This window comes from Protopterus annectens, chromosome 17.part0 (assembly GCF_019279795.1).
Source record: "Protopterus annectens isolate FY-2018-M chromosome 17.part0, PAN1.0, whole genome shotgun sequence".
Taxonomy (NCBI): domain Eukaryota; kingdom Metazoa; phylum Chordata; order Ceratodontiformes; family Protopteridae; genus Protopterus; species Protopterus annectens.
The window spans coordinates 303,639,454-303,665,731 of NC_056751.1; the positions used below are offsets into that span (position 1 = coordinate 303,639,454).

The window sequence follows — 26,278 nt, forward strand, 5'->3', positions numbered from 1 at the left end:
ATGGAATTGAAAAGGCTCACAGATCTATATCAAAAACTAATTCAGCTAACAGGCAACCAACATCAATTATAATTAGGTTTCCATCCTTTCGAGATAAAGAACCAATTTTCAAAACAGCCTAGAGTTTGCCTGTAATAAAAATATGTAATGATTCAGTGAGACAGGACCATGATTATTCATCAGATAGTATGACTAAAGGTAAAGCATGTTTGCGGAAGGGAAAAAGGTCATGTTCTTTTTTCAGCCAAATTAAGAATTTTATTTATTTATTGTTTCATGTAAAAAAAACTGTTTAATTCATTACAAGAAGCAATTAGGTATATACAAAGCAACAGCATAATTTCAGATATTGAAAATATTGACTGGGCATATACCATCATAAGAAATAGTCTGATTGTAGTGCTCAGAGTACTACCCTAGCTCCTAAAAAATTAAAAAAAAAACTGCTCAAAATTCTTTATTTCTCAAACATAATCAAGCTAATCAGTTAATTTCATTGTCTTTTATTTTGTATCACAACTAGAAGCAAACAGGGGAGCACTTTTTATATTTTAAGTGTCACTTATATGTACACAATTCTGGATACATTTGAAGATTAACATAACATTAACTTTTTCTTATTTAACTCATAGTAAACTGTCTTGTATTTAAACAAAAACATTTAGAATTCCTAGGCTTTACTAGAAGTAAAGTTTGATGATTCAGGTCGCAAGACAAAACTTTTTTGTAAACTCTGTATAGAGCTCACACAGTCCCTGTTGTTCTGTAGAATGACATTCAATACTGTACATTTAACAAAAATCTATAAATATTGCAGATTGTGAGCTCATTTATTTAAACATTAAAGTATTATGTAGTTAGTAATTATCTTGGTAGCTAATCTAAGAACCCAGTACCTGTTTATAATGTTTCTGATGCCTTCACCAAATTTAAACTGCCAGCCTACGGTAATATACACTTCTCTGTCACTGGAATCAGATTTCATATTTTGACCTCTGAGAAGTCAATTGTGTAAATGATGGATCTTAGTTTAATTATATCTGCAAATGTATGCTCATTTTATATAAAAGTAACATTGATACTGTTGTTTGCCTGGTTAGTCTGACAAATCTGCAGTTGTTGGTGACTGTGATGGCTTCATATTGTGATTCTAAGACACGTAGTTGCAAGTTCTAGAATTATAAAAGGAAAAAAATAGCAAAACTAAAGAACATCCATTTTGGGGAGATGGGGCTGTATGCCTTGCACACTACTTATATAGACAGACATATAGATTGAAAATGCACCAATTCTGAGATCACCATACTTAGGGAAAAAGGGAACTGTGAGACATAACTGTCTTAGATTTAGTACATGCAAGTTCCTAGTTTCCCATATTCATTTGTACTACTCCTGACTCACACTTGTGAGTCTTGTAATGTAAAACTGTTAATGCTATGATGTGTGTATAGAAATATTACTGTGTTTGTTGTTATTGATATACTCCATTGCATGCATTTTCTCTATGTAGGTAATTGTTGTAGTGATAACTATACAGATAGAAGGATTGCATTTAATGGAGAGAGCAACAGTTTATTGTCTTTAAGATTTCATATACCAAGGTCTGTGGGTAGTGGTTGGGAAGCAGCAGCTGCAGGGCCTTGTTTTAAACTAATTTTGAGGAATAGATAATGCATAGCAGAATGTATAACTGGAGCCGCTGATGGATGCGTGATGCCTGTGTACAGTGGTTGAGCATGCATGGTGGTTTGAATGACTTGTTGAAGTGTTGAATTTGTCACCACCTGAGTAATGCAAGTTAAGAATAGTTTAACTTGCATTCTCAAAAATTCTGAAAGTTTTTCATAAGGATATTATTCAATTAAATACTGTTTTATTTCTATTTAAAAAACTCCTTTAGCTGTTATTCTTATTTGGCCATTCTGTAGAAAAATTTCCAGCTACTGGACTTATATGAAAAATACTTAATCTTCTAATCTTAATGAGTATGAAAAATGCAGTTTTCATGTCAACACATATTATATGTGGGTGATCTGTTATTTACTTCATTGGAAACATCCAGGGTGTATTTAAAATTGTAATTGTGTTTGGCTTGGGTGAGGGGTGAGAATAGTTAACTTGACCAGCCCAACTGCCTGATTAATAAAAAAAAGGATGCATAAATAAATAAGTAAAATACCATAATTTTGAAGGTAACATTAAAAGAATAAGTCTACGGAATAGAGGAAAATTCTCTTCTTCAGTGGAAATTCAGCTGAGAAAGGACATGCAGCAAATTAGTATTTCATCATAAAAAATAAAAAAATGGAAATGTGATTTGTAATCTAATCAGAAATGTCATTTTCATGTCAACAGTTTATACTTCATTGTTAGTGTGATGAAAGGAGGTGTTGCCAGCATCTGGAATTTTGTAAATAAATATATGCAATTGGTGAATATTGAAATGATTTATTCAAGATGCTTGTGTTGCAAATGTATTAGAACTGTATGTCATGTGTATGTCAAACTGCTTTGTACAGACGTGTGTTGAAAAGGTATTTGTAAAGTGCTGTGTTTGAAATGTTAACACAGTGTGCCTACTACAGAGAACAGAAATGTGCATGCACTATTGTAACTGTTTAAATGTATCTGTTTTAGAAGAGGAAACTGGAGGGTTAACCTCAGTCCAGCAAACTTTAGAAAATTATCTGAAATTAAATTACTGTATAGGCTAGGCCATAAAGAGACTATTTCACAAGTTTCAAGGCAACCAGAGACACAAGGTCTGTACTAGGAAGCTTTCTGTATTGACTTTGGGGTGAACTAATCAGCATGAGGTATGCAATTGTTTTATGACTTCCAGCACCTGCCAAAGAGCTGAACAAAAGCCTTTGTGTGTGTATTTTTATAGGTAGGTGCTAAATACTGCCATCTGCCAGCAATGGGGGTTTGCATGAGAACTGAAAGTCAGATGACCAGAAATTATGTAATTCTGCAAGCTAGCCAAGCAGTAATATTTTAGATATTATTTCAAGGAGTGCCATAGTGAGACGGAGCATTCTGTCATGGACCTGACAACCAGAAGAACCATTCACCATATCATGTGCCTTGCTCTAGTAAGTAAGTTAAGTAAGTATAATTATCATAGATGCAGTCAGGAATATAGTGAAGATTAGTTTAGATATTATTTTTCTTTATGTGTTTCAGACTGTCCTTCAGTGTTGTTTTAAATATTTCCTGTGAGTTTGAACTGTGATGTCACTGTGAATATATGCTTAGCATTTTCTTGTTCATTTATTTATTATTAAATATATTTAAGCCATTTATTGTGGCTGATGTTTTTAGAGATATTTAAGTTTTGAGAGTACTTGCATATTTATTTGATGACACTGTGTGGGCCACTCCTAATAGCCTTGCTGGTTGTCAAAGTACCATTTGTATTAATGTTAATTTCACTCAGTAAGTTGGGTACCCTTGGAAGAGCTTTAAGGTAGCTGGCAGAAGGACTGTGGTGGCTGGGTAGGAGGGGGCATAGCTAGTAAACCTGTGTCAGCCTTTCCCAGCTGTGTGTGTGTGTGTGTGTGTGTGTGTGTGTGTGTGTGTGTGTGTGTGTGTGTGTGTGTGTGTGTGTGTGTCTGTGTCTGTGTCTGTGTCTGTGTCTGTGTGTCAGCTACTTGCGCAGGGACAAGAAGCACTGGTTGATCAGAGAGAGTGTTGGAGGACTTGGCTTGGAGACCTGGCTAAGGACTCAACTATATAGCTGTGCCAGTGGGGAGTCTTATTGGGTTTCAGTAGAAAGAGAGAGGAACCAGCCTTGGACTGACTGTGGTCTCTGTGTGCTGTTAGGGGAAATTGCACTTGATGCAGAGAGCTGCATCTGGAAATACTGTGTGTGTACCTGCTATCCTCCCAGTGAACATCCCACCACAGGTGCCAGTGGTGAGGATTAAGGCTTCTTGATTACTGTCCCAGAGGTGGGATATCCACATCACATATTGGCTCGCAGTCATGGGATTACCACAACACATATTGGGATTCAGTGGTGTGGATACTGAACTCCTGCAGGCTGTATACAGTGGTCACTAAAGACGGTGTTTGTACTCTCAAGCAGCCACATGGTAGACATTCAGAGTTTCATATCAAAATAGTTTTATTTATTTTTTGTTAGCTTACTTATTCAGGGAGAGCAGGCAAGGATATCAGCAGAGGATTATGACAAGCTGAGAAGGAGCCAGTTGGCTGAGATGTGCCTAGCCAAAGTACTGGTGCATGCTAACCTGACTAAAGTGGAAATGATTGCAACCTTAGTCACAGCTGCATCACAAATCAGCAACCAGGAAAACAACCAGACTGGCCTTGGGGGTGTACAACTCTCAGAAAATGGACAGTTCAGTTTTTCCTCAGAGGACTTAAAAATCCGTCTGGAGTTAAAGAGACTTGAACTGGAGGCCAGACGTCTGAAACTAGAATCAGCAGAGAGACTGCAGCATTTGGAGGCTGAAGAAAAGTAGAAACAGATGAAATTAGAATCAACAGCGAGACTGAGATATCTGGAAGCTGAAGAAAATGAGAGGCAGACAACATGAAAAGGAAATGCTGACTGTTCGCCAGGGTCATGGAGGTAATGGGGAAGTGAGTAACCAAACCCCAGAAGCAATAAAGGTCAGTAAATCTCTTCCACAATTTACAGAGAGTGACAATTTTGATACTTTTATTCATATGTTTAAAAGGGTATGTAAACAGCATAATGTTGACCAAGGGCTCTGAGTACGGTTCCTGACCCCCTTAGTCCATGATAAAGCTGTAACTGCTGTTTCTAAATTGTCTGATACTGATTGCTTAAATTATAATACAGTTAAAAGTGTTTACTGGAATGCTTTAAATTAACACCTGAAGCTTATAGAAAAAAGTTTTGTGAGCATAGACCAAGGCAGATGAAAGTATGTGATTATATTGCTGAGTTAAGCACTTATTTTCATAGGTGGGTGAGTGGGTGTCAAGTCACCAATTTTGAAGGGCTGACAGACCTTTTGGTGAGGGAACAAGCCCTTAGCACTTTGCCTGAAGACATGAGAATGTGGTTGGCATATAGAGAATGCAACACTGCAGATGAATTGGGTAAAAAAGGAGACCCATATACAGCAAGCAGGGCATCACTGCACAGGAAAAGGATGCACAGTGCTGCACATTAGTCTAAGGGAACCCATGGTGGGGAGCATAAACCACCCCAACAGAGTCCATCAGTAACAGGAGAAGCCACTAGTTCAGGTATATGGCCAGATTCGAGGGTTAAATGTTTTAAATGTAACCAGTGGGGCCATGTAGCATATACATGTCCATGGAGGCAAGGTGGGGAACAAAAGGTGGGGGAGCCAGCAAGTGGGAATGACAGAATGCCAGTGGTAAGCTGTCCGGACACAGCAAGGGTACCAGACTACCACAAGAGGTTATATCCTATATTAGTAGATGGGAAACAGGCCACTGCTAAGAGAAACACAGCCTCTGACCTAACCATTATGAAGCCCGCAATAGTTAAAGAGGAGTACTACTTTCTTGGGCAGTTTACTGCAGTCAGAGCGTTAGGAGGAACCCCTTTCCAAATGTCTTTGGCTAGGGTTCACCTTCAGTGGGAAGGTGGAAAAGGAAGCAAGCAAGTAGGTGTGTTTGTGGATATCCCTGCAGATGTCCTGATAGGGAATGACTTTGACAATGTAGTACCTTGTGCGCATGCAGTTACATGCAGTCAGGCTTGGAGACAGGCATGTAGGTCTGGTAGCTTAGAGGGGACCAGACAGACCACACTTGAAGCCAGGACTGATGAGGTGGCTCCTTCAGAGAGGGAGTTACCCAGCAGCAGTGAGACTGAAGGTGAGCCACAGCTGCTAGTGGCTACTGATGTTCCCTTGGACAGTGTGACTGCAAGGGCAGAGGTGAGTAGTAGTACCCAGGCAGACAGTGAGGCACCACTGTCAGAGGAAACCAGACTTCCTGTGCAAGGGGAGCTGGGAAGGGTTACAAAGAGAGAGTTGAGACAGGCTCAGCTCTCAGACCCTACATTACAAGGCTAGAAGGTGGTAGCTAGGGAGGTGCCTGATTCTCAAGGAAAATGGAAATGTGTATACTGGAAGAAAGGGTTACTGTATAGAGAGTGGACCCCTGAGGGAGGGCTGGAAGGTGAGGTAATACAGCAGTTGGTAGCACCCAGAGCCTATTGTCTGGCACTTCTAGCCATAGCCTGTAACATTCCCTTTGCAGCTCATATGGCATAAAGCATACCAAGAGATGTATTATGCAGACCTTTTATTGGTCTGGGATTTCCAGAGATCTAAAAGGGTACTGCAGGACCTGTGAGCAGCGCCAAAAAATAGGCAAGGCAGGAGACAAGGTCAGACCTCCTTTGATGCCTTTGCCTGTGATTCAGGATCCATTTCAGAGGGTACCTATGGATATTGTTGGGCCTCTGAGTATCCCAAGTTCCACAGGGAAGAAGTATATCCTAGTAGTAATTGATTATGCTGCCAGATACCTTGAGGCAGTGGCCTGAGGCAGAAAAGGTGTCAAATGCTTTGTTAGAGATTTTCAGCTGGGTAGGTTTCCCAAGAGAAATACTATCTGACAGAGGTGCCAATTTCACATCAGACCTGCTGACTTGTCTGTGGGAGTGCTGTGGCATGAAGCACCTAAAGACCACCCCTACCATCCCCAGACTAATGGTCTTGTGGAGAGATTAAACTCTACACTAAAGACCATGCTATGGGCATTTACAGACCAGTTTAAGAGCAAGTGGGACAAATATTTGCCCCATCTGTTGTTTGCTTACAGAGAGGTGCCCCAAGAATCCACAGTTTCTTACCTTTTGAGTTGCTGCATGGGCATAGGGTGAGGGGACCTCTGGATCTGATTCCCGATGAGTAGGAGGGTGTGTTTGAATCCCACAAGGAGTCTGTTGTGACATATGTCCTAAACCTCAGGACAAGGCTCAGTGAACTCATGGGCTTGGCCCAGGAGAACCTGGCAGGAGCACAACAGCAGGAAAAAGGTCTGGTATAACAGGAATGCTCAAGCCAGAGAGTATGCTGTAGGACAGTAGGTTATGGTTCTCATTCCTGTCAGACACAATAAACTGCAGGCAGCTTGGGAGAGATCCTTCAAAGTTGTAAGGAAAGCCAGTGCTGGTAACTACATGGTAGAACTGCTAGGCAAGAGGCAGAGGCACAAATTATACCATGTTAACACCATGGAACCTTACCATGATAGAGAAGCCCTTGTGCTAAGTATTTTCAGTAAAAGGCAGATGGAGTCTGAGGGGGATCTATGGCTATAGCAAGCCAGCCAGCAAAACACCAAATTACTGTGGTGGAGCCTAATGTTTCAGGCATATGATAGGACAGTGCAACACTGTAATGGAGTCAGTATGCCAAGGCAGCTGCCATCTCAAAACAGAGAATAGGGTAATGTATTCCCAGATGAGCTTATTCCTGTCATGCAATGTTTCCCAAGGGGCACTTGAAAAACTAGCTTGAGTCTTCCAAGGGGGGAAGAAGTGTGATGAAAGTAGGTACTGCCAGCACAGCTAGCTGGAATTCTTTAAATAATTATATGTCATTGGTGAATATCAAAATGATTTATGCAAGACGCTTATGTTACAAATGTATTAGAACTTTATATCAAATGTATATCAAACTGCTTTGTACAGACGTGTATGTTACAAATGTATTAGAACTGTATATCATATGTATATCAAACTGCTTTGGACAGATGTGTGTGTTGAAAAGGTATTTATAAAGTGCTGTGTTTGGAATGTCACCACAGTGTGCCTACTGCAGAGAACAGAAATGTACATGTGCTACTGTAACTGTGTAAATGTATCTGTTTTAACAGAGGAAATTGGAGGGTTAACCTCAGTCTAGCAAACTTTAGAAAAATATCTGAAATTAAATCACTTTATAGGCTAGGCCATAAATAGGCTATTTCATAGGTTTCAAGGCAGCCAGAGACACAAAGTCTATACTAGGAAGCTTTCTGTATTGTCTTTGGGGTGAACTAATCACTACTCTGGAAGCATGAGGTATACAATTGTTTTATGACTTCCAGCACCTGCCAAAGAGCTGAGCAAAAGCCTTTGTGTGTGTATTTGTACGGGTAGGTGCTAAATACTGCCAGCTGCCAACAGTGGGAGTTTGCATGAGAACTAGATGTCAGATAACCAGAAATGTCATTCTGCAAGCTAGCCCAGCAGTAATATTTAAGATATTATTTTGGGACATCTGTTAGTGATACAGAACATTGTGTATTCTGTCTTGGACCTGACAACCAGAAGAACCATTCACCACATCATCTGCCTTGCTCTAGTTAGTAAGTTACTAGGGAATAGTATAATTCTCTTATATTCAGTCAGGAGTATAGTGAAGCTTAGTTTAGATATTATTTTTCTTTATTGGTTTGAAAGTGTCCTTCAGTGTTCTTTTAAATATTTCCTGTGATTTTGAACTCTGATGTCACTGTGAACATGTACTTAGTATGTTCTTGTTGTTTTATTATTTATTATTAAATATATTTAAACCTTTCATTGTGGCTGATGTTTGTAGGGATATTTAAGTTTTGAGAGTACCTGCATATTTATTTGGTGACACTGTGTAGGCCACTCCTAATAACCTTGCTCTTGGTCAAAGTACCAGTTGTATTAATATTAATTTCACTCAGTATATTGAGCGTACCTCTCAACTGTACAGATTCTCACAGAATGCCCCAATTTTTGCCTCATAATTTTAGTCTGTTTCTCAAAAAAATTGAGGTTTTCTGGCAAATAATTGAGGTCTGAAGGCAGGAAATTATGACAAACATTTAAGTTTCAGACTTCATACCCTTCAGAAAAAATCATGCTAATGCAAAATCTGTTATTTAGATTAATTATTTTTGTAAGAGCAATACTTGTGTCCCCATTTATGTGCCTTTGACCTCCATTATTTATGGCTTTGTCCAGATTTCTTACTTTAACAGGTTGAGAGGTATGATATTGGGTACCCTTGGAAGAGCCTTAAGGTAGCTGGCAGAAGGGTTCTGATGGCAGCGAAAACTACCCTATTGTCTGGGCAAGAGGGGACATAGCTAGTAAACCTGTGCCAGCCTTTCCCAGGTGTGTGTGTGTGTGTGTGTGTGTGTGTGTGTGTGTGTGTGTGTGTGTGTGTGTGTGTGTGTGTGTGTGTGTGAGTGCGTGTGTATTTGCAAATCAAATCTCAAAGTGTGTGTCAGCTACTTGGACAGGGGAACAAAGCACAATGGTTGGACAGAGAAAGTGTTGGAGCACTTGGGTGGAACCCTGGCTAAGGACTGAATTCTGTAGCTGTGCCATTGGGGAGTCTTACTAGGGTTCTGGAGAAAGAGAGAGAGGAACCAGCCCCAGACTGACTGTGGTCTCTGTGTGCTCTTTAGGGAAATTGCACTTGTTGCAGAGAGCTGCATCTGGTGTGTACCTGTTATCCTCCCAGTTTACATCCCCCCACTGGTGCTAGTGGTGAGGATTGAGGCTAATTGATTACTGGCCTCGAGGTGGGATATCCACATCACATATCGGTTGGCAGTGTTGGGTCGTCACAGTTGCATTTTCAGACAATGTTCTCTTTGAAATGTTTACACAGAGAATTCCTTACTTCAGAGAAATGTGAAAAAATAGTGAAAAAGGAAAATACATAATGTTGAAGATCTGTTAGTATAATGAAGCTGTGTGTTTAATTGTTTTTTAGTGTAAGAATGTCAAAGATTCTGCACTGACAATCAAGATTTGTGGATAAGCATTATGGAACAATAGTTTTATTATTTTAAGCAATTTGTTTTGCTCCTACACCTTCATTTATTAATTCTTGTAGGTTGTCTGGTCTGCTAAGAGGAAGATTGATGCAAGGACACGGAAGAGTCCTATTTCTCCTCCTCAGATGAAATTTTTCTTGATATAACTGTATGCAAAAAAGTAATACAGTGATGTTTAATGCTAAATAAGAATCTATTTGTTATTAATATTGCTATACACTAATATTACTTTTAGGAATATTTGAAAATAAAGTATAAAAGAAAATAAGCACACTCTACTTTACTTTATTTTTACTTGTTTTATTTGACTTAACTTTGCAAAGTGGGTAAAACAGCTAGTCCAAGGTCTATTTTCTGGCTCTATACATGCCAAAAGGTAGTAAAAACTTTTCAAAACAACATTTACAAACCAGTTACATTCTGAGTTACTTTTCAAACCAACATTCACATTCAGTTTACATCATAGCCAGCATTGACAGTGAAATAAGTACTATAGTTGTGTTTTTAAATGAGTGTTATTTTCACAGTCACTGCATTCTGTATAGGGATACTAGATTAAGACAGTTCAGTAACTGCTATACTTGTGCTTTTCAGGAATGTTATTTACACACATCACTGCATTATTTACATTGGTTGCATAGTTTTCCCTCTGTATCGTTATGATTGCACATTGCTGAGTATAGTGTGATTTTCAGTAGACTAGCTTAGGCACCATTTTCTTAGCACTAACTTAATTCCCTATAATAGTTGCACTTATATTTGATAGGGAGGTATGTTTCAGGAGCTTTCACAAGATAGTTAGTTTTTTGTATATTGCCTGGTAGAGTATTTCTACAGAGGTAGTTTATAGACTGTAAGTACTGCAACATTAACAAGTTAAATACAACAAATAACAAGTAAGCCCTTTAGTCCTGTTATAAAAGAATTTAATCAGACTTAAAAGTCCAGGCTGATTAACATACAATATCCAATTAAAATTAAAAAAAAGAGAAAAAAAAAACCTTTTTTTTAAAAAATGCATATATGCATATATACACACATATATATATATATATATATATATATATATATATATATATATATGCACAGTTCTGGAGAAAGGAGGAATAGTCTCCTATCTCTGGTACTGATATTCAGCAAGTTCTCAGAAATGCCATTCTTCCCCAAATTATTTTTGAAATTCGGTCCTTTAATAACTTTACTTACAACTAAATGCATATGGAAATAATTACTTTTGATCAACATAGGACACTTCCTTGTATAGATTGATAGATAGATACATGTACACACACATATGCATATGCTTAATCTTTTAATAAAAATGAGTTGAGTTGATTATTAATTGATACAGTTTATTAAGTTAGCAGTGTAAATATATGAAAATATCAATGCATTTCTTCTTAATTAATTCACTATAAAATGACCTAGAACACTAAACTACATGTAGTCTACATATGCATCTGAATAGATAAATGTTGTGCAAATGGGTAAAACAACTTGGGTTGTCTGCACCGCATTGAAACCTTTATCCCTGTACTCCTTGGTGCCAGCTCGACATAGCCTATATACATCTTAAATGTCTGTGTTTAGAAGCATAATGTGTTCATAGATTCATAGGTTCATAGGTTAGTACTAGGCTAAATGCCATCGTGGGCCATTTTAAACCTAGCCATTTTTATCCCATGAGAGAATCAAACCCTACACCTTGTGTATGTAAGGTAAACACCTTAACCATTATGCCAACCTCTCCCCTAATGTATGTTGAGATAAGTATGTATGTTTTATATATGTATATGTCCATATATTTTTTTTTGTCTCTCTATCTCCACACACACACACACACACACACACATATGCATACCTACAGTGTCTGTCTTTGCCTTGGATTCTGGGTTCTTGTTACTGAGAAATGTTCAGGAAGAATAAGTTTTCTTATTTTTCACTGTTAAACAGAACAAATGTAGTCCACAGCAAAATATATAGGGCCCTAGTTTACTAACGCTGAGAGCAGGTCTTTTGCAGTCTTGTCCCTAATGTAAGCCTGTTTATCGGTATGTTTTACACTACTGAAGTAAGTCACTTACACCGAGAGCAATTCTTTTGGAATCTGGCCCATAGTCTTTCAGTGCAGTTGAATGAAGACTTGTAAAGGTATGCAACTCTTAAGGAAAGGAAAAGCATACAATAATCTGTTTATACCACCTCTCAACAAAAAAAAGAGAGAAAGAAAAAAAAAACAAGTCTTCCAGACACAGGAGTAGTATTTTTACATATTTCTAAATTGAATACCTTTTCAGTCCAACAAAAGCATATCTAGTATGAGAGGCTTAAGAAAAAAAAATAAAAACTTGTTTAGTAACAGATTTTCTCAGAAATAAATGCATTTTAATAAAACAATAAAACGTATAAGTTAATAAACCCATGGTAAATATGCTGAGATTTTCTTAAACCATGGGAATCCTGTTACATAATTTTTTAAGTCCACGCTCTGGAGTTTGTCTGGCCACACAATTGCTTCATAACAAAACTTTTCTTATCATTCATTGATAACCGTTGTTTACATGATTCTGAGTTTCACAGCTGCATACAGTCTGAGGTTTGCCTTTGTTTTAAACATTTTTTATATGCAAAACTAATATGCGACAACTTGTCAAGGGTTGTATGTTAGTGTCCTGCACTGTACATGTTCATGATTTTGAATCTTTAAATTTTGTCAGTGTGCCATATTCCTAGATTCACCTGACTTGCAGATACGAATTGTATTGATATAAGTAATTTGTTTTTGTTTTCTTTGCCTACAGTAACTTCATGAAGTTATTGCACACCCCCCCCCCCATACTGAGGTTAGCATTATCATTGTCTGAGGTTACAGAATAATGGACCGCATTATTTTGTTTTATGGTTTAGTAGTAGGGTACAGTTTTTATTCACCTTTTCACTGTATAGCTGTTTATATGTAATGCTGCTGCTATCTGAATACCACTGCATACAATTGTACTGTTTACCACTTGGGATAGACACACACATGTTTATGTGTGTTTGGGCAGGATATTATTGTGATATAAATTTCAAGCACTAAACAAATATAAATTTCAACTTAGACTAATATCAGAAGTTTTTATTTTTGGAAAAAAAAAATTACTGATAATTTTGGAGGATGGACATACCTCTCAACCTCTTAGAGCAAGAAATCTGGGCAAAGCCATAAATAATCATAGTCAAAGGCCCAAAAATAGGGACATTTTTAAAATATTGCTCTTACAGATTTAGGAAGCTCATAGAATAACACATTTTGCATTAGCATGAATTTTCTGGAGGGTATGAAGTCTGAAACTAAACGTCTGTCATTATTTTCTAACTTCAACCCTCAATGACTTGCCAATGATTTGCCACAAAAAAACACATTTTTATGAGAAAGAGACCAAAAATATGAGGCAAAAAATCCGGACAATTGAGAGGTATGAGGATGGGATAATCTCTTGCTTGTATGAAATAGTTAAAAATGTTTAAAACAACTGCAACTGTAAAGTTAAGCTGCTTGTTATAATAACTTAAACTGAAACTATAAAGTTAAGCTGCTTGTTATAATAACTTAAACCTACCATTCTGAAGTAATCTTAATTTTTCTTTATGACAATGTTGCTAGTGATTAAAAGTGGGAATGCAGCTAATGAGTTGCTAAAGTCATATTTATGCCCCCAAAGTCTTAGGTGCAGGGACTTTACCCCCCAGAAATATTACCCCTCTTTCTTGACGTGAAACAAAATACCTCAGTAATGAGCCAACAGGGGCATTCCATTTACAATTTAATGTTAAATACCTTTGTCTCTGCAAAAAACTGTGAGACTTCTTTAGAGTGTAAAAGACTCTTAAAATTGAATCATTTAGATACAAAACTGTTAAGTCAAATATTTGCAACCACCATTCAGAGCAATTCCATTTACCTTGGTTGGTTGATGAAACCTCATTCAAACCTGGAATCAGTGCAGCAATTGGTTTTAACTGTCAATCTAATTCCAGTGCCTCAAGCTGGTTTAATATAGTCGCTTCTTTTTTCAGTAATTTCCAATTTGTTTTTACTTCCACGTTGGTAAAAAAGATTTTGTGTAAGTTCATGAAGAAACAACTCTGAGTGGACATTTTGATGAGCTTGACCTCTTGTACTGGAGTTATGTGCTTTTTCTGATAGTTTAAACAAATGGATTCTTGGCATTCTCAAACCAGTATAATTAAAAAGTGGAACTGTAGTGACAGATTTAGGGATTAGAAAATGCGGCAGGCATATTGTTTATATATGAACAGTAAGCATACTACAAGCTGGTCTGGTAATTGAACACGGAGTAGTTTCACCTTATGATTCCATCTTGACTGACTAAAGACTTTCGGCTTTTCCTGGTTAGGGGTCGCCACAGCGGAACTCCGATCCGCTCATGATTGGCAGTAGATTTGTACGGTGCCGAGTTGCCAGCCCGATGCCCAACCTTCAGTGAAGGCACGCCCATTCACGTGCACACCTACCTGCATGTCTTTAACATCACTTGACCGCGAGGAGGACATGCAGACTGACGGCTGAGAGTATAAAGTTGCTCAGCTTTAAAACAAGAGCAAGATATCTATGTTCTCAGTTGAGATGTTTTTTCTGAAGTCTGCATGTACTCAGTATGTCCTTGTGGATTTTTTCCAGGTGATAGTTTCCTTCAGCATCTTTATGATGTACTTTAAATGAATTAGGGGCCTATGTATTGCCTATAGATGTGTGTATGTGTGTGCTTGTGATAGCATCTTGTGATGAACAGTCATGCCATCCCAAATTAGCTTCTTTGCCTTGCATTGCCTGAGTGCTGAGATAGATTTCAGCATCCCTGCTTCACTGAATGAAATAAAACAGATAACTGGAGAATGAACAAGTATGTTTTTTTAATGTTTGTGTACATTGTATTACCATTTTTAATACACTAATCCAGTATCTTGCATTAGGTCTCATGCCCTGTAGGGTTTTACCCATCAGTTATGTTAGTATACCTCTTACTTTTTATCAGATGGCCATTGTTTTTCATTTTTTTTCCTGGTTGTCACCAACTGCAGAAATAGTGAATAGTTAAAAGTGCCTACTGTATTGTAATTGTTACAGATTTTTAAAGCAATGTTCATTGGGTTGTTGTTGTTGTTTGAAGATAAGGATGCAAGTAATGTGATCTGTGCAGCACTTCACAACATCAAACAGCTTTGTTATTTATTTAGTTAACATTTGTTGACTGGGAAAGTGCCATTGAGCTAGAGCCCTTTTTCTGCGGAGACCCAGGGAGAAAAGCTCCGTAGAGTTACACAAGAAAGGTTACAAAAATAGCATTAATAAGAACAATACAGAACATATAGAGTGTAGTACTCAAGATGGTTATACAGATGTATCAACAGATGTAAATGCTCACATAAACAAAGTGGTGTCTCAGGTAGTAATCTTTTGAAAACAATACATATAATAAAGTGAAGTAAACAATTTGGTAAGATAAATTTCTCAAAGATAAAGTATTTTATCCTTCTACGTAGCACTCATTTCTCATTGTTTTTGCCTGTAGGCATTGTTTTAAGTCAATATCATATGTTTGCATTAACTGTAACACTTTCTTCCCACAGGTTATGGCATTATGACAGACGGTTACACAACATACATCAATGCCTCAACGTGTACAGTCAGCTTTCAGCCAACCAATCCTCCAATTATATTTGACCTTCCAAACCCTCAAGGTTCATGAAGCACTAATGCACATTTATGGAGGAGAAGGTCTATAAACTGCCATGTTTTCTATGAAAGTCCAAGAAATCCTGTTAAATGTTTTTTCCAGATGATGTGCTCTTCTTCTTCTTCTTTTTTTTTTGTAAACCGCTGAAAAGATAAAGAAGTTGAATGAGAGTCTGGCTTTTTGGCAGTGGAGTACTTTCAGAATGATGAAGCATTGTGAAGTTGTAAAACTATTTTGTTTGCAGTTGGTGGAAAAAAATATGTATCTTCCATTTGTAAAAAATGTTAGATTTCCATTAAAGGACAGTGAAGCTTTCTTTTAAGAAGTGGAATGCTGTTTTTTTTCCCCTTTTTATATAATGTTTTGGACTTCAGTCACCTTAAGAATTTGCACTTACATTATGAAGATGGTGTACAAACCCTTCATTTTACTAATAAAATCAATTGACTGCAGAGTGATCATAGCTGCATTTGTGCTGCAGACTCTTCTAGCGCAGTTGGTCCTTGCTATGAGAAAATATGGATCATTAGCAGTGTAACTGAAGACATTGCTCATTAGCCGTATCCAACTCTGAAGATACAGGACCTGCATTTGTTTTCATTTCAGAACCCGTAAAACGTCTGGATACTGCAAGCATTACAGCAAGCATACCTGTTCCAGTAGTGTAGAGGTGCATTCAGGACTTACTGTAAACTGTACCAAGTATGTTAAAGTTGTCTGTAATTATTATATGTTCATGATACCTCTGTAAATCATAATGAGTAAATTAATTTACACATTTGAATGACCTGTTTTTTTTAGATGGTTTCACTATGGGCAGTAGCTTACATAATTTATCATTTTTCAAGGAGACATACTGTGCATGCAGTGGAAGTGAACATTTGAAATGCAGAGCTAGCCTGATTGGTAGCTATATGTTTATAAAATTAGCTTACTGCATTGCACAGATCTGCCTTGGCTCCAGTAGTTAGATGCTGTAAGATTTGTCATGTTTTCTGCAGGATTACACAGGAGAAGTTAAAGAAGTACATCAGCTTGGCTGGTGGTAATGGAGTTACTGTTGGCACATATCTTTGTTACCTTGTTCATATAGTACTCAAAGTTATTTGTCATACTGGACAAAGTTAGAGCCAACTTTCGGATCTTTAATTGCCATTGGAAAGTATTTGCAGTCTTGTTTACATAAACCATGTATAGGAAATGAACAGTAATGATGCTCATCATGTCCCTGTCTGCACTCAAGGTGGGCTGTCACTTGAAATCAGGAGAAAAAAGAGTTTGATCCCTTTCCCATCTGGGTCTTTGGACTTGCAATGTATGCTTTTATCAGTTTAAAATATATAGATTCACTCTGTCATGGTTTAAAGTAGCCTTGAACTAGAATGTTAGATCTTTAACATGGAACCCTGAAATGTTTCTTTTTGCTGAGTCTCTAGAACACTAGATAGATTATTTGTGGCCTAAGCCTATTTTGATAGATGATTCTATGAATCTTCTGAAAGGACACCTTTTCCCTTCTCCCTTCAGGAGAATTGCACTTCTGACTTAAGTCTAACAGATGACTGTCAATAAAATAAGCATCACAAATAACTGGGACTTATGCTTTTTCTATTGCTGGTTTTCCATGCATTTTGTGTGGTAGCACTGAACTCACGTTATTTGAAGTACTTGTCACATTTTAACTTTGGAAATGTTTTGTAGGATAATTGTGGAAGGACAGGTTTAGCATGTGATATGCCATATATACACTTTCATTTTATTTCTCGTCTATGCCCATTTGCAGCAACTTACAACCTATGTGGCACCAGTTACATCATTTATGTATCTACATTTAGGAAGTGCATGTAACTTTTTACAGTGCTGCATTATTAAATCTTCAGTGTCTGGAGTTACTTGTGTAGATTCCAGTATGCCTGTGCATTGACTGAAACAATTAAGCCTGGTTAAAATAAGGCTTAGTTGTCCTGTACATTTGAATATTATTGTATTTGCCATTTTCTTTTTCTTTCTTTTTTGCACTGTGTGTAAATGCAATCCTGCTAGCACAAAATGTTTAGCATATATATTTTTTTTGCTCTGCCTCTGTAAATGCCAAGCTTTTTCTTGACGTTTGTTTAATGGAATTTAGTAAATGCAGTTGGTCATTTAAATTTATTGTGATATTATATATTTAGCGCCTTTATATGCAAATAAAATTGCAAGATTTTTACTTACTGCTTCTTTGAATTGAAGCATTCACATTTAATTGTGTTTTTTCTCTGTCAGATTATGTGCATACTCTTTTGCTATTATAACAAATGTTGTAGTTATACAGCATCCTATTTGGATTACTGGAGTAGATATGGTCTGTGGTTTAAAGGACCATAACATAATCATAAAACATTTAAAAGTGACTAGAATGTTTAAGTTTATTGGTGTGTGTGTGTGTATATATGTATATATATATATATATATATATATATTGTTCTTCACAATAAGGAAAATATGTAATTACATTTGTATCTTCTTTTTATATGGTCCAAGTCAAACCTGACAACGCTGCACAGTGAAATTCATTGAGTGGTCAGTGGACTGGTTTGAAACTATTGAGTTCAGATTCATTAGTGAGTGGAGCTGCCTGTGTAGTAATTAGGCCTGTAGCCAAGACGTACATTTCAGTCATTCCGATGGAGAACTAAGTTGTTGGCTGGTAGGTTTAGTTGCTTGCCTGGAAACCTCTTAAGCTGGCCAAACCAGGAGGCATAGGTATTAAACTTACCTGATAAACAAATTTGGAGTTCATTTTTATTTATCAAAAATTTCATCAGCCTGCGGTCCAACAAACCTGGCTATGCATATTTAAAGGGATGCATTAAAAGGCATTATGATTCCAGCAACTTAAATCTTTTTCAGATGTATAAAAGTACCTTTCCAATTGCAGGCATGTTATGCAGAAGTTAACATCAGATACAAGGCACAGTTCTCATAGTGTATGTCAGCAATCCTGCTTCTGTATTTTGAATGTCACCTTCACATTGCTTTATATTCGGAATGTCACCATTGTATGTTTTAGTTATTTTCCATTATCTGTAATAGCATTTACTTATTTCTTAAACTTAAAGATTAATAACTTGATGCCTGAGCATCTAACATTGGAGACCTTGTATTATGGGGCAGGGCTCATCCTCTGTTAGTTTTCAGTTAAGCATTTTTTTCTGAAGAACCCACATTCAGGAGTGTATGTTCCCTTTGCTGGTGCATGTTGCAAAATAATTTGCCATACTAGGAAAGCATACCTAGCCTTTGAGTGCCTGTACATTTCTTCACAGTTCAGATATCAATCATGAGTCCGCCTAAAACATCAAAGCATACAAAGTGTTCCCTGTCCATGAAATAACAAGTCAAAGCAGATGTTAGCATTGTTTCTGCTGACGAGAGCAGCATGACAAGGAGGGGTGGCATAAATGTCACCAGTTACACTTAGGCACCAGAAAACATTGCTGGGAGAAACTTCAGTCCTACCATACTACCAGTAAGATGACAGTGGATGAGAGCCCAGCACAGAGACTTGCTTAAGTTTTAAATGGGCAGCCTCAGTTCCATTCTGAAGCACTGTCAAAGAGGCCAAAGGAATTGAAATGCCTTTACCCACTCTTGGAGGTATGTCTATTTCCCAGACCCACCCCCCAGTATTCATGCTGATGGACAATGAGAAATCCAGATGAGTAACATCTTTGGTTCCCACCTTGTAGATTGCATCTGGGGATGGAGATACCGCTGTTCTCTCAGTGGAATGTCCAAAACCAGCATAATACCAGGGTGCAGTTATCTAACCATAGGATGGTGATCAGCTGAGACCAAGAACATTTTTTCTGAAGGTTTCCCCTGGGACCTGTAGGGTCTGTTGACATGGGTAAAGGAGAGCATATTCAGTGTCCAGGACCCCCACTTCTTTAATCTTAAAACAATTATTTGAAGAGAGATAAGACCTTTCCACATGGTTACAGGTTCACATATACAGTGCAACATGGCCTGATGACAGCAACAGACCATGTGCAAGCCTTTCAAGTCCTCATGCAAGCTTTAACAGTTGTGCCCCCTAGCATCACTTTCATGTCAACCAACATCTGACATGCACCTGTTTCACAAACATACACACACACTCCTCCATGCATGTTTCATGTATGAGGCCCCCTTGCTAGAGTAGATGGAGCAGGAGACTCCTTCATATTAGCTTTGCTAATGGACTCAGGATCTGCAGGCCATTATCTCAGATGTAGGTAAGGACATTGAGTCCTCCTGTTATACCTCACCATAAGCACTGTGTTGCCCATACACTGCTCCAGTAATCATGGAGCCTTAATCCTCACCACTCACAACAGTGAGGGATGTACACAATGGGAGGATGACAAGTACACACACAGTAAAGTACAGTTTCCCTAAAGAGCACACAAAGACCATAGTCAGTCTAGGGCTGGTTTCTCCCTTTCTCTCCAGATCGCCAATAAGATTCCCCAGTGGCACAGCTATAGGGTTCAGATCTCAGCCGAGTGGTCAAGCCAAAACCTCCAGCACCCTCTCTGCCCAACCAGTGTCAAGTAGCTTACACACACACACCTTGAGATTTGATTTATATACAAACACACAGACACTCCTTGGGAAGGCTGCCAAAGGTTCTCCAGCTATGTCCCCTTCTGCCCAGACTATACAGTAGCACCAGCTGCCACCAAGCTCCCTTATCAGCTCCCAATGTGGATGCCTCTCACTGGTGCTAGTGGTGAGGATTGAGGATCGTTGATTACTGGGCCAGTGCATGGGCATCACAAGGTCTGTGAGGGGATCAGCTATGGTACTATAATTGGGGATAAACTTTCTGTAGAACCCCACTGTCCCTAAGAATGCCTTCACCTGCTTTTTGATAATGGGGGCAGGCCATGCCTGAATTGCTTCCACTTTGGCAGGTTCAGACCTGATCTTACCACTCCCCACTCTATATCCCAGGTAGGAGACCTCTGCCACACCCACCTGACATTTGCTGGGCTTAATGGTCAACCCTGCCCTCTGTAGTCTGCCCAGCACCTCCCTGACATGCTGAAGGTGCTCTTGCTAGGAATGGCTGTAGATGGCAATATCATCTAGGTAAGCAAGGGAAAAATCTCCTGCTCCTGCTAGGATACAATCTACCAGCCTCTTGAAAGTTGCTGGGGCATTTTTCATCGCAAAGGGCATCTTTGTGAACTCATACAAGCCAAAAGGAGCTACAAAGGCTGACATCTATCTAGCACTGGGAGTCAAGGGCACCTGCCAGTAACCCTTGGTAAGATCAATAGTAGTAAGAGTCCACACAGAACCTGATGCTGCCATCCTTCTTTGGTACCAGCACCACTGGGGAGCCCAGGGACTGCTGGACTCCTAAATTACCCCTAATTACAACATTTCCTGTATCTCCTCCCTCAGATTTGTTTGACTGTTTCAGGCACCCTATAATGGGCCAGCTTAATAGGCCTTAGGTATCCTGTATCCACATGGTGCTGCACCAGGTGGGTGCACCCTGCTTTCCCAGTGAACATGTCCCCAAATTCCTGTAACATTGCTCATAGGTTCATAGGTTCATAGGTTCATACTAGGCTATCTGCCCGAGGGCATTTACAAGCCCCTTTAGTATGGGGAACTATACCCATTATTTTGCTGTGCCTCTGTCGAGCAGTGACACTGAGGTAATCCCTGGGGTATATCTGCGATCTCCCATCCATTGGTCAAGATTTCTCTTGAACAAGGCCAGCGAGGTGCTCTGCCTCACATGTACCGGGATTTTGTTCCACAGCATAGGGAGTCTTTGGGTGATGAATCTATCCCTCCAGCGGTTTAAGTCTCGCTCTGATGGATCTAGATTTTTGAGGTGAAGCATATTCATCAAATCTGGGTTTGACATGGCCTTGTATGTTAGGCAAAGGTCACCTGACTGAATAGAGCTGGAGTTCTTTCAGTCGGGCAGCATAGGACAGATTTTGAGACCCTTTATCCTTTTGGTGAGGAACTTTTGTGGCCTCTCCAGCTGCTGCAAGTGTCGGGTCAGATACATTCCGAATGGGGCATTGTACTCAATCATTGGTCTGATGAGTGATGAGTAAAGGGAGACTATGACCTCCCTTGATCTAGATGAGAATCCCTTCATGATAAGGTGGGCAATGTAGAAGGTCTTCCTAACTACTTTAGCTACATGGGTGTCGAATGACAGATTACTATCAACCTGGGTCCCCAGGTCCCTGATAACTTCTTCTGTGCTCAGTGGATTGCCACCTATTTGGTAGCTAGGGGTAACCTTGTTTTTCCCGAAGGGTATGACTATGCATTTTTGGCATTTAACTTGGCTCTGGCACCAGTTATCCGTTTCTGTGAGACCCTTCTGAAGGATATCTGTGTCAGATGTGTTTTCTACTATGGTGCCCAGTTTGCAGTCATCTGCAAACTTTGTCAGCCATAACCCTCCTGTGTTTGCTTGTACAAAGTAGATGCCAAACAAGAGTGGGCCCAGGACTGAGCCCTGTGGGACACCACTTGTGACAGGCTTTGAGTCTGACATGGCGCCAGCAGCTCTGACCCTGTGGGTTCTGTCACTCAGCCAGTTTGCAACCCATCTTGTGATGTATGGGTTGACATTTAAGCTGATGAGTTTTTCAATGATACCCGAATGGGGTATTGTATCGAAGGCCTTAGCCAGATCGAGGTAGGCTGTATGGACTGCCTTTCCTCATCAATGGCTTTGGTGACTGTTTCAAAAGGTCAACCAAGTTTAAAAGGCATGATCTGCCTTTGACAAAGCCAAACTGGGTTGGATCCAAAGTCTGCAAATTCCTATGTCTTTATTTATGAGGTCCATTATGATCCTCTCCATGGCTTTGCAGATAAGGCTTGTCAAGCTAATGGGCGGTAATTTCCAGGGTCGGTGGAGGCACCGCCTTTGTGAAGTGGTACCACATCCAGAGGTAAGACTTTGATTAAACAGCTGTCCTAGCTGTGGGTTTAATTCCTCATTGAGTTCATGGAGCACACAGCCGGGGACACCATCAGGTCCCATGGATGCTGTGTTTTTGCTTTGGAGAGCAGTTCTCACTTGGGCGCTGGAGATGTTTGGGGGCTGCAATCGTTTGGTATAGATATCTCTCCTTTTTTGCACTGAACCTGTCAGCCAGTATGTTGGCAATGTCTGTAGGATCAGTAATCTTCACATCATTTTGAACTAGCTCTGAGCATATCTGGGAGTTTCCTCCCAGGTTTCTAACATAGCTAAAGAAGGCCTTATGATTGTCTTTTGAGTCTTTAGCTATTTTCTCTCGAAATTTGCTTTGGATGATTTTATGAGCTCTTAGTTTTTTACTTATAGTGATCAAGGGTGTCTTACCTTTAAGGATTTTGCTCTATCTTGTAGTAGCTTCCTCCTTTTGTTGTAGAGTTTGTTTATGGCTGGGGTCCACCAGACTGGACGCTTGCCTTTGTACAAAGAGTCTTTGTTTTGCTTGGGATTGCCTTATCCATGCAGTCCTGCAGGTGCTGGTAGAAGGCATTTGTAAGTGATTCAGCGGCTTGAATACTGTTTCGGGGCCTTAGGAGACCACACTAGTCTTTAGAAGTGTGAAGTCGGCTTTTGAGAAGTTCTTTACTGTGGTCTTTTTATTTCAGGTGGGGTGGGATGAGGACCTCCAGCGAGATTAGTTTGTGGTCTGATCTCACCAGTGAAGGGTACACCTCGGTGTTGAACAATGTGCTCCCATGTTCGTGATGATGAGATCAAGTATGTTATCTCCTCTTGTGGGGATGATGACTAGTTGTTCCATGGCATTTGAGTTTATGAATTCCAGGAACTTTTGGGCTAGGGTGTTTGGGCTTGAGTAGTGTTCCCAGTCTATATTAGGGTAATTGAAGTCACCTAGTATGATGGTGTTTGGTGATACATTTATCCCTCTAGTGTTTTCAGGAAGGCCATGTGAGGTTCCTGAGTTTGTGAGGGTGGCCTGTAACATGCTACAATTTGCAGAGCAGTCTTGCCTATGGTTAATTGCACCTGGATGGTCTCCGATGCATCGCAGTCTTGAGGTGTGGGTGTCCTTGATGAATATGGATACCCCCTCCTTTCTTGGTATTGTCCAGATTTTGGGGCATGATATGAGGTAAAACCTGATAGCGCTGGGGTGCTCTCAGGAGCCTTGAACCAGGTTTCTGTCACAGCACAGACATCGATGTTCTCCATACTGAGAAGGGCCTGCATTTTGAGATTTAGACTTCTGGCATTGAGCAGCATTACCCTTAGTTTTTTCTTTTTTGTGTTCTAGGGTGGTAGGTTTAGAATTTGAGCCTTGCCTAAAAGGCACTATGGGGGTGGCAAGAGCCTTTGCCAATATCCGAATCCCAGGGTGACAGGTGCAAGCCGTCCCAGCGTGGCTTGTCCAGCATGTCATCCCAGGCAGACAGACACTGGATCCCCTTTGAATGACACCAGTGTTTAAGCCAATTGTTAAAGCTGATCATCTTATCTCTGTATTGTGGCATCATTCTTGGTGAAGGTAGGATACTGCTCAAGGTCAGGGTCATACCTGTCTGGGCTACATAATCAGAGAGCTCCTCAATGTCTCTTTTCATGTAGTCCAGGAGGTGCGTCTAGGTCGTTTACACCAGCGTGGACAATGACTGAATCATATTTGTACCTGCTGTTGAGAGACCTGAGTGCTTGCGTTATGTGGCGGATTCTAGCGCCCGACAGGCAGCTTACTGTGACCTTCTCCTTACTCATATTTCTCAAACCTAGGTAGGGGATAGCTAGTGGGACATTGCTACCTCGCTCACTGAGATGTCAGTCCAAGCCTCACTGAAGAGATCAGTCACCAGATCTCCCTCAGCCTCCTCCTGCCATCCACTGCAAATACTCAGCACAAAGGTCTCCCTATCATGGTAAGTTTCATCATGTTTGTGCCTCTGCCTCCTGCCTAGCAGTTCTACCATGTAGTTAACATCAATGACCTTCCTTACCACCTTGTAGGGTCCCTCCCAAGCTGCTTGCAGCTTGTTGTGTCTGACAGGAATGAGAACCATTACCTGCTGCCCTACAGCATACTTTCTAGCTCGAGCATTCCTGTCATACCAGACCTTTTTCTGCTGTTGGGCTTCTGCCAGGTCCTTCTGGGCTAAGCCCATGAATTCCCTGAGCCTTGTCCTGAGGTTTAGGACATATTCCACAAAAGACTCCATCTAGGATTCACAATCACCCTCCCATTCATCTCAAATCAATTCTAGAGGTCCCCTCACCCTGTGCCCACACAGCAACTCAAAGGGTGAAAAACCTGTAGATTCCTGAGGAACTGCTCTGTAAACAAACAACAAATGGGGCAAATGTTTGTCACACTCCCTCTTAAACTGGTTTGTAAATGCCTGTAGCATTCTTGACTGTAGAGTTTAACTTCTCAATAAGAGCATTAGTCTGGGGATGGTCTTTAGGTGCTTCACCCCACAGTACTTCCACAGACAGGCCAGCAGGTCTGACATGAAATTGGCACCTCTGTCAGTCAGTATTTCGTTTGGACCTACCCTGCTGAAAATCTCAAACAAAGCATTTGCCACCTTTTCTGCCTCAATGAAGGACAGAGCCACTGCCTCAGTGTATCTGGTAGCTTAATCTACTTCCACTAGGGTATAACTACCCTGTGAAACTTGTAGTACTCAGAGACCCCACAATATCCATAGCTACCCTCTGAAATGGATCCTCAGTCACAGACAAAGGCATCAAAGCAGCTTTCACCTTGTCTCCTGCCTTACCAACCTTTTGGCACTGCTCAAAGATTCTGCAGTATCGTGTTACATCTCTAAAAATCCCAAGCCAATAAATGTTCTGCATAATGTCTCTTTCTACATTTTATGCCCATATGACGTGCAAAGGGAATATCATGGGCTATGGCTAGAAGTGCCAGGTGGTAGGCTCTGGGCACTACCAACTGCTGCATTCTCTCACCCTCTAGCCCTCCCTCAGGGGTCCATTCTCTATACAGTAACCCTTCGTCCCAATATACAGATTCCCCTTTCCCTTGAAAATCAGGTGCCTCACTAGCTACCTCTTTCAGGCCTTGTAATGTATGGTCTGAGAGTTGAACCTGTCTCCACTCTCTCTCCCCTCAGCTCCCCTTCCACAGGAAGTCTGGTATTCTCTGACAGCCGTGCTGCACTGTCAGTCTGGGTACTACTACTCACCTCTGCCCTTGCACTCACTCTGCCAAAGGGAACATCAGTACCCACAAGCAGCTGTGGCTCACCTTCATTCTCACTGCTACAGGGTAACTCCCTCTTTGAAGTAACCACCTCACCAGTCCTGGCTGCAAGTGTGCGGTCTGTCTGGGTCTTCCCCAGGCTAACAAACCCACATGCTTGTCTCCAAGCCTGACTGCATGTAGCACACGCAGTACTGCATTATCAAAATCATTCCCTATCAAGACATCTGCAGGGATATCCCCAAACACACCTACTTGCTGGCTTCCTTTTCCACCCTCCAAGTCAAGGTAAACCTTAGACAAAGGTATTTGGAATGGGGTCCCTACTAAAGCTCTGACTGGAGTAGACTGCCCAAGCAAGTAGTGCTCCTCTCTAACCATTGCAGGACTCACAATGGTTAGGTCAGAGGCTGTCTTTCTCTTAGCAATGGCCTCTTTCCCATTCACTAAGATAGGATATAACCTCTTGTGGTAGTTTGGTACCCTTGTTGTTTCGAGACAACCTACTGCTGGCATTTT

The 26,278-nt window shown here is 40.0% G+C and overlaps 1 protein-coding gene across 1 annotated transcript in view; it reads left to right on the top strand.

Moving 5' to 3' along the window:
* MPPED2 (metallophosphoesterase domain containing 2) overlaps positions 1-17,736 on the top strand; it is a 1,431,207-nt gene extending 1,413,471 nt beyond the window's left edge. The window contains exon 7 of the mRNA XM_044059323.1: positions 15,421-17,736. Within this exon, the coding sequence (XP_043915258.1) occupies positions 15,421-15,539 (119 nt within the window). The 3' untranslated portion in view covers positions 15,540-17,736. The remainder of the gene's footprint in view (positions 1-15,420) is intronic.
* The last annotated feature ends 8,542 nt before the right edge of the window (positions 17,737-26,278 follow it).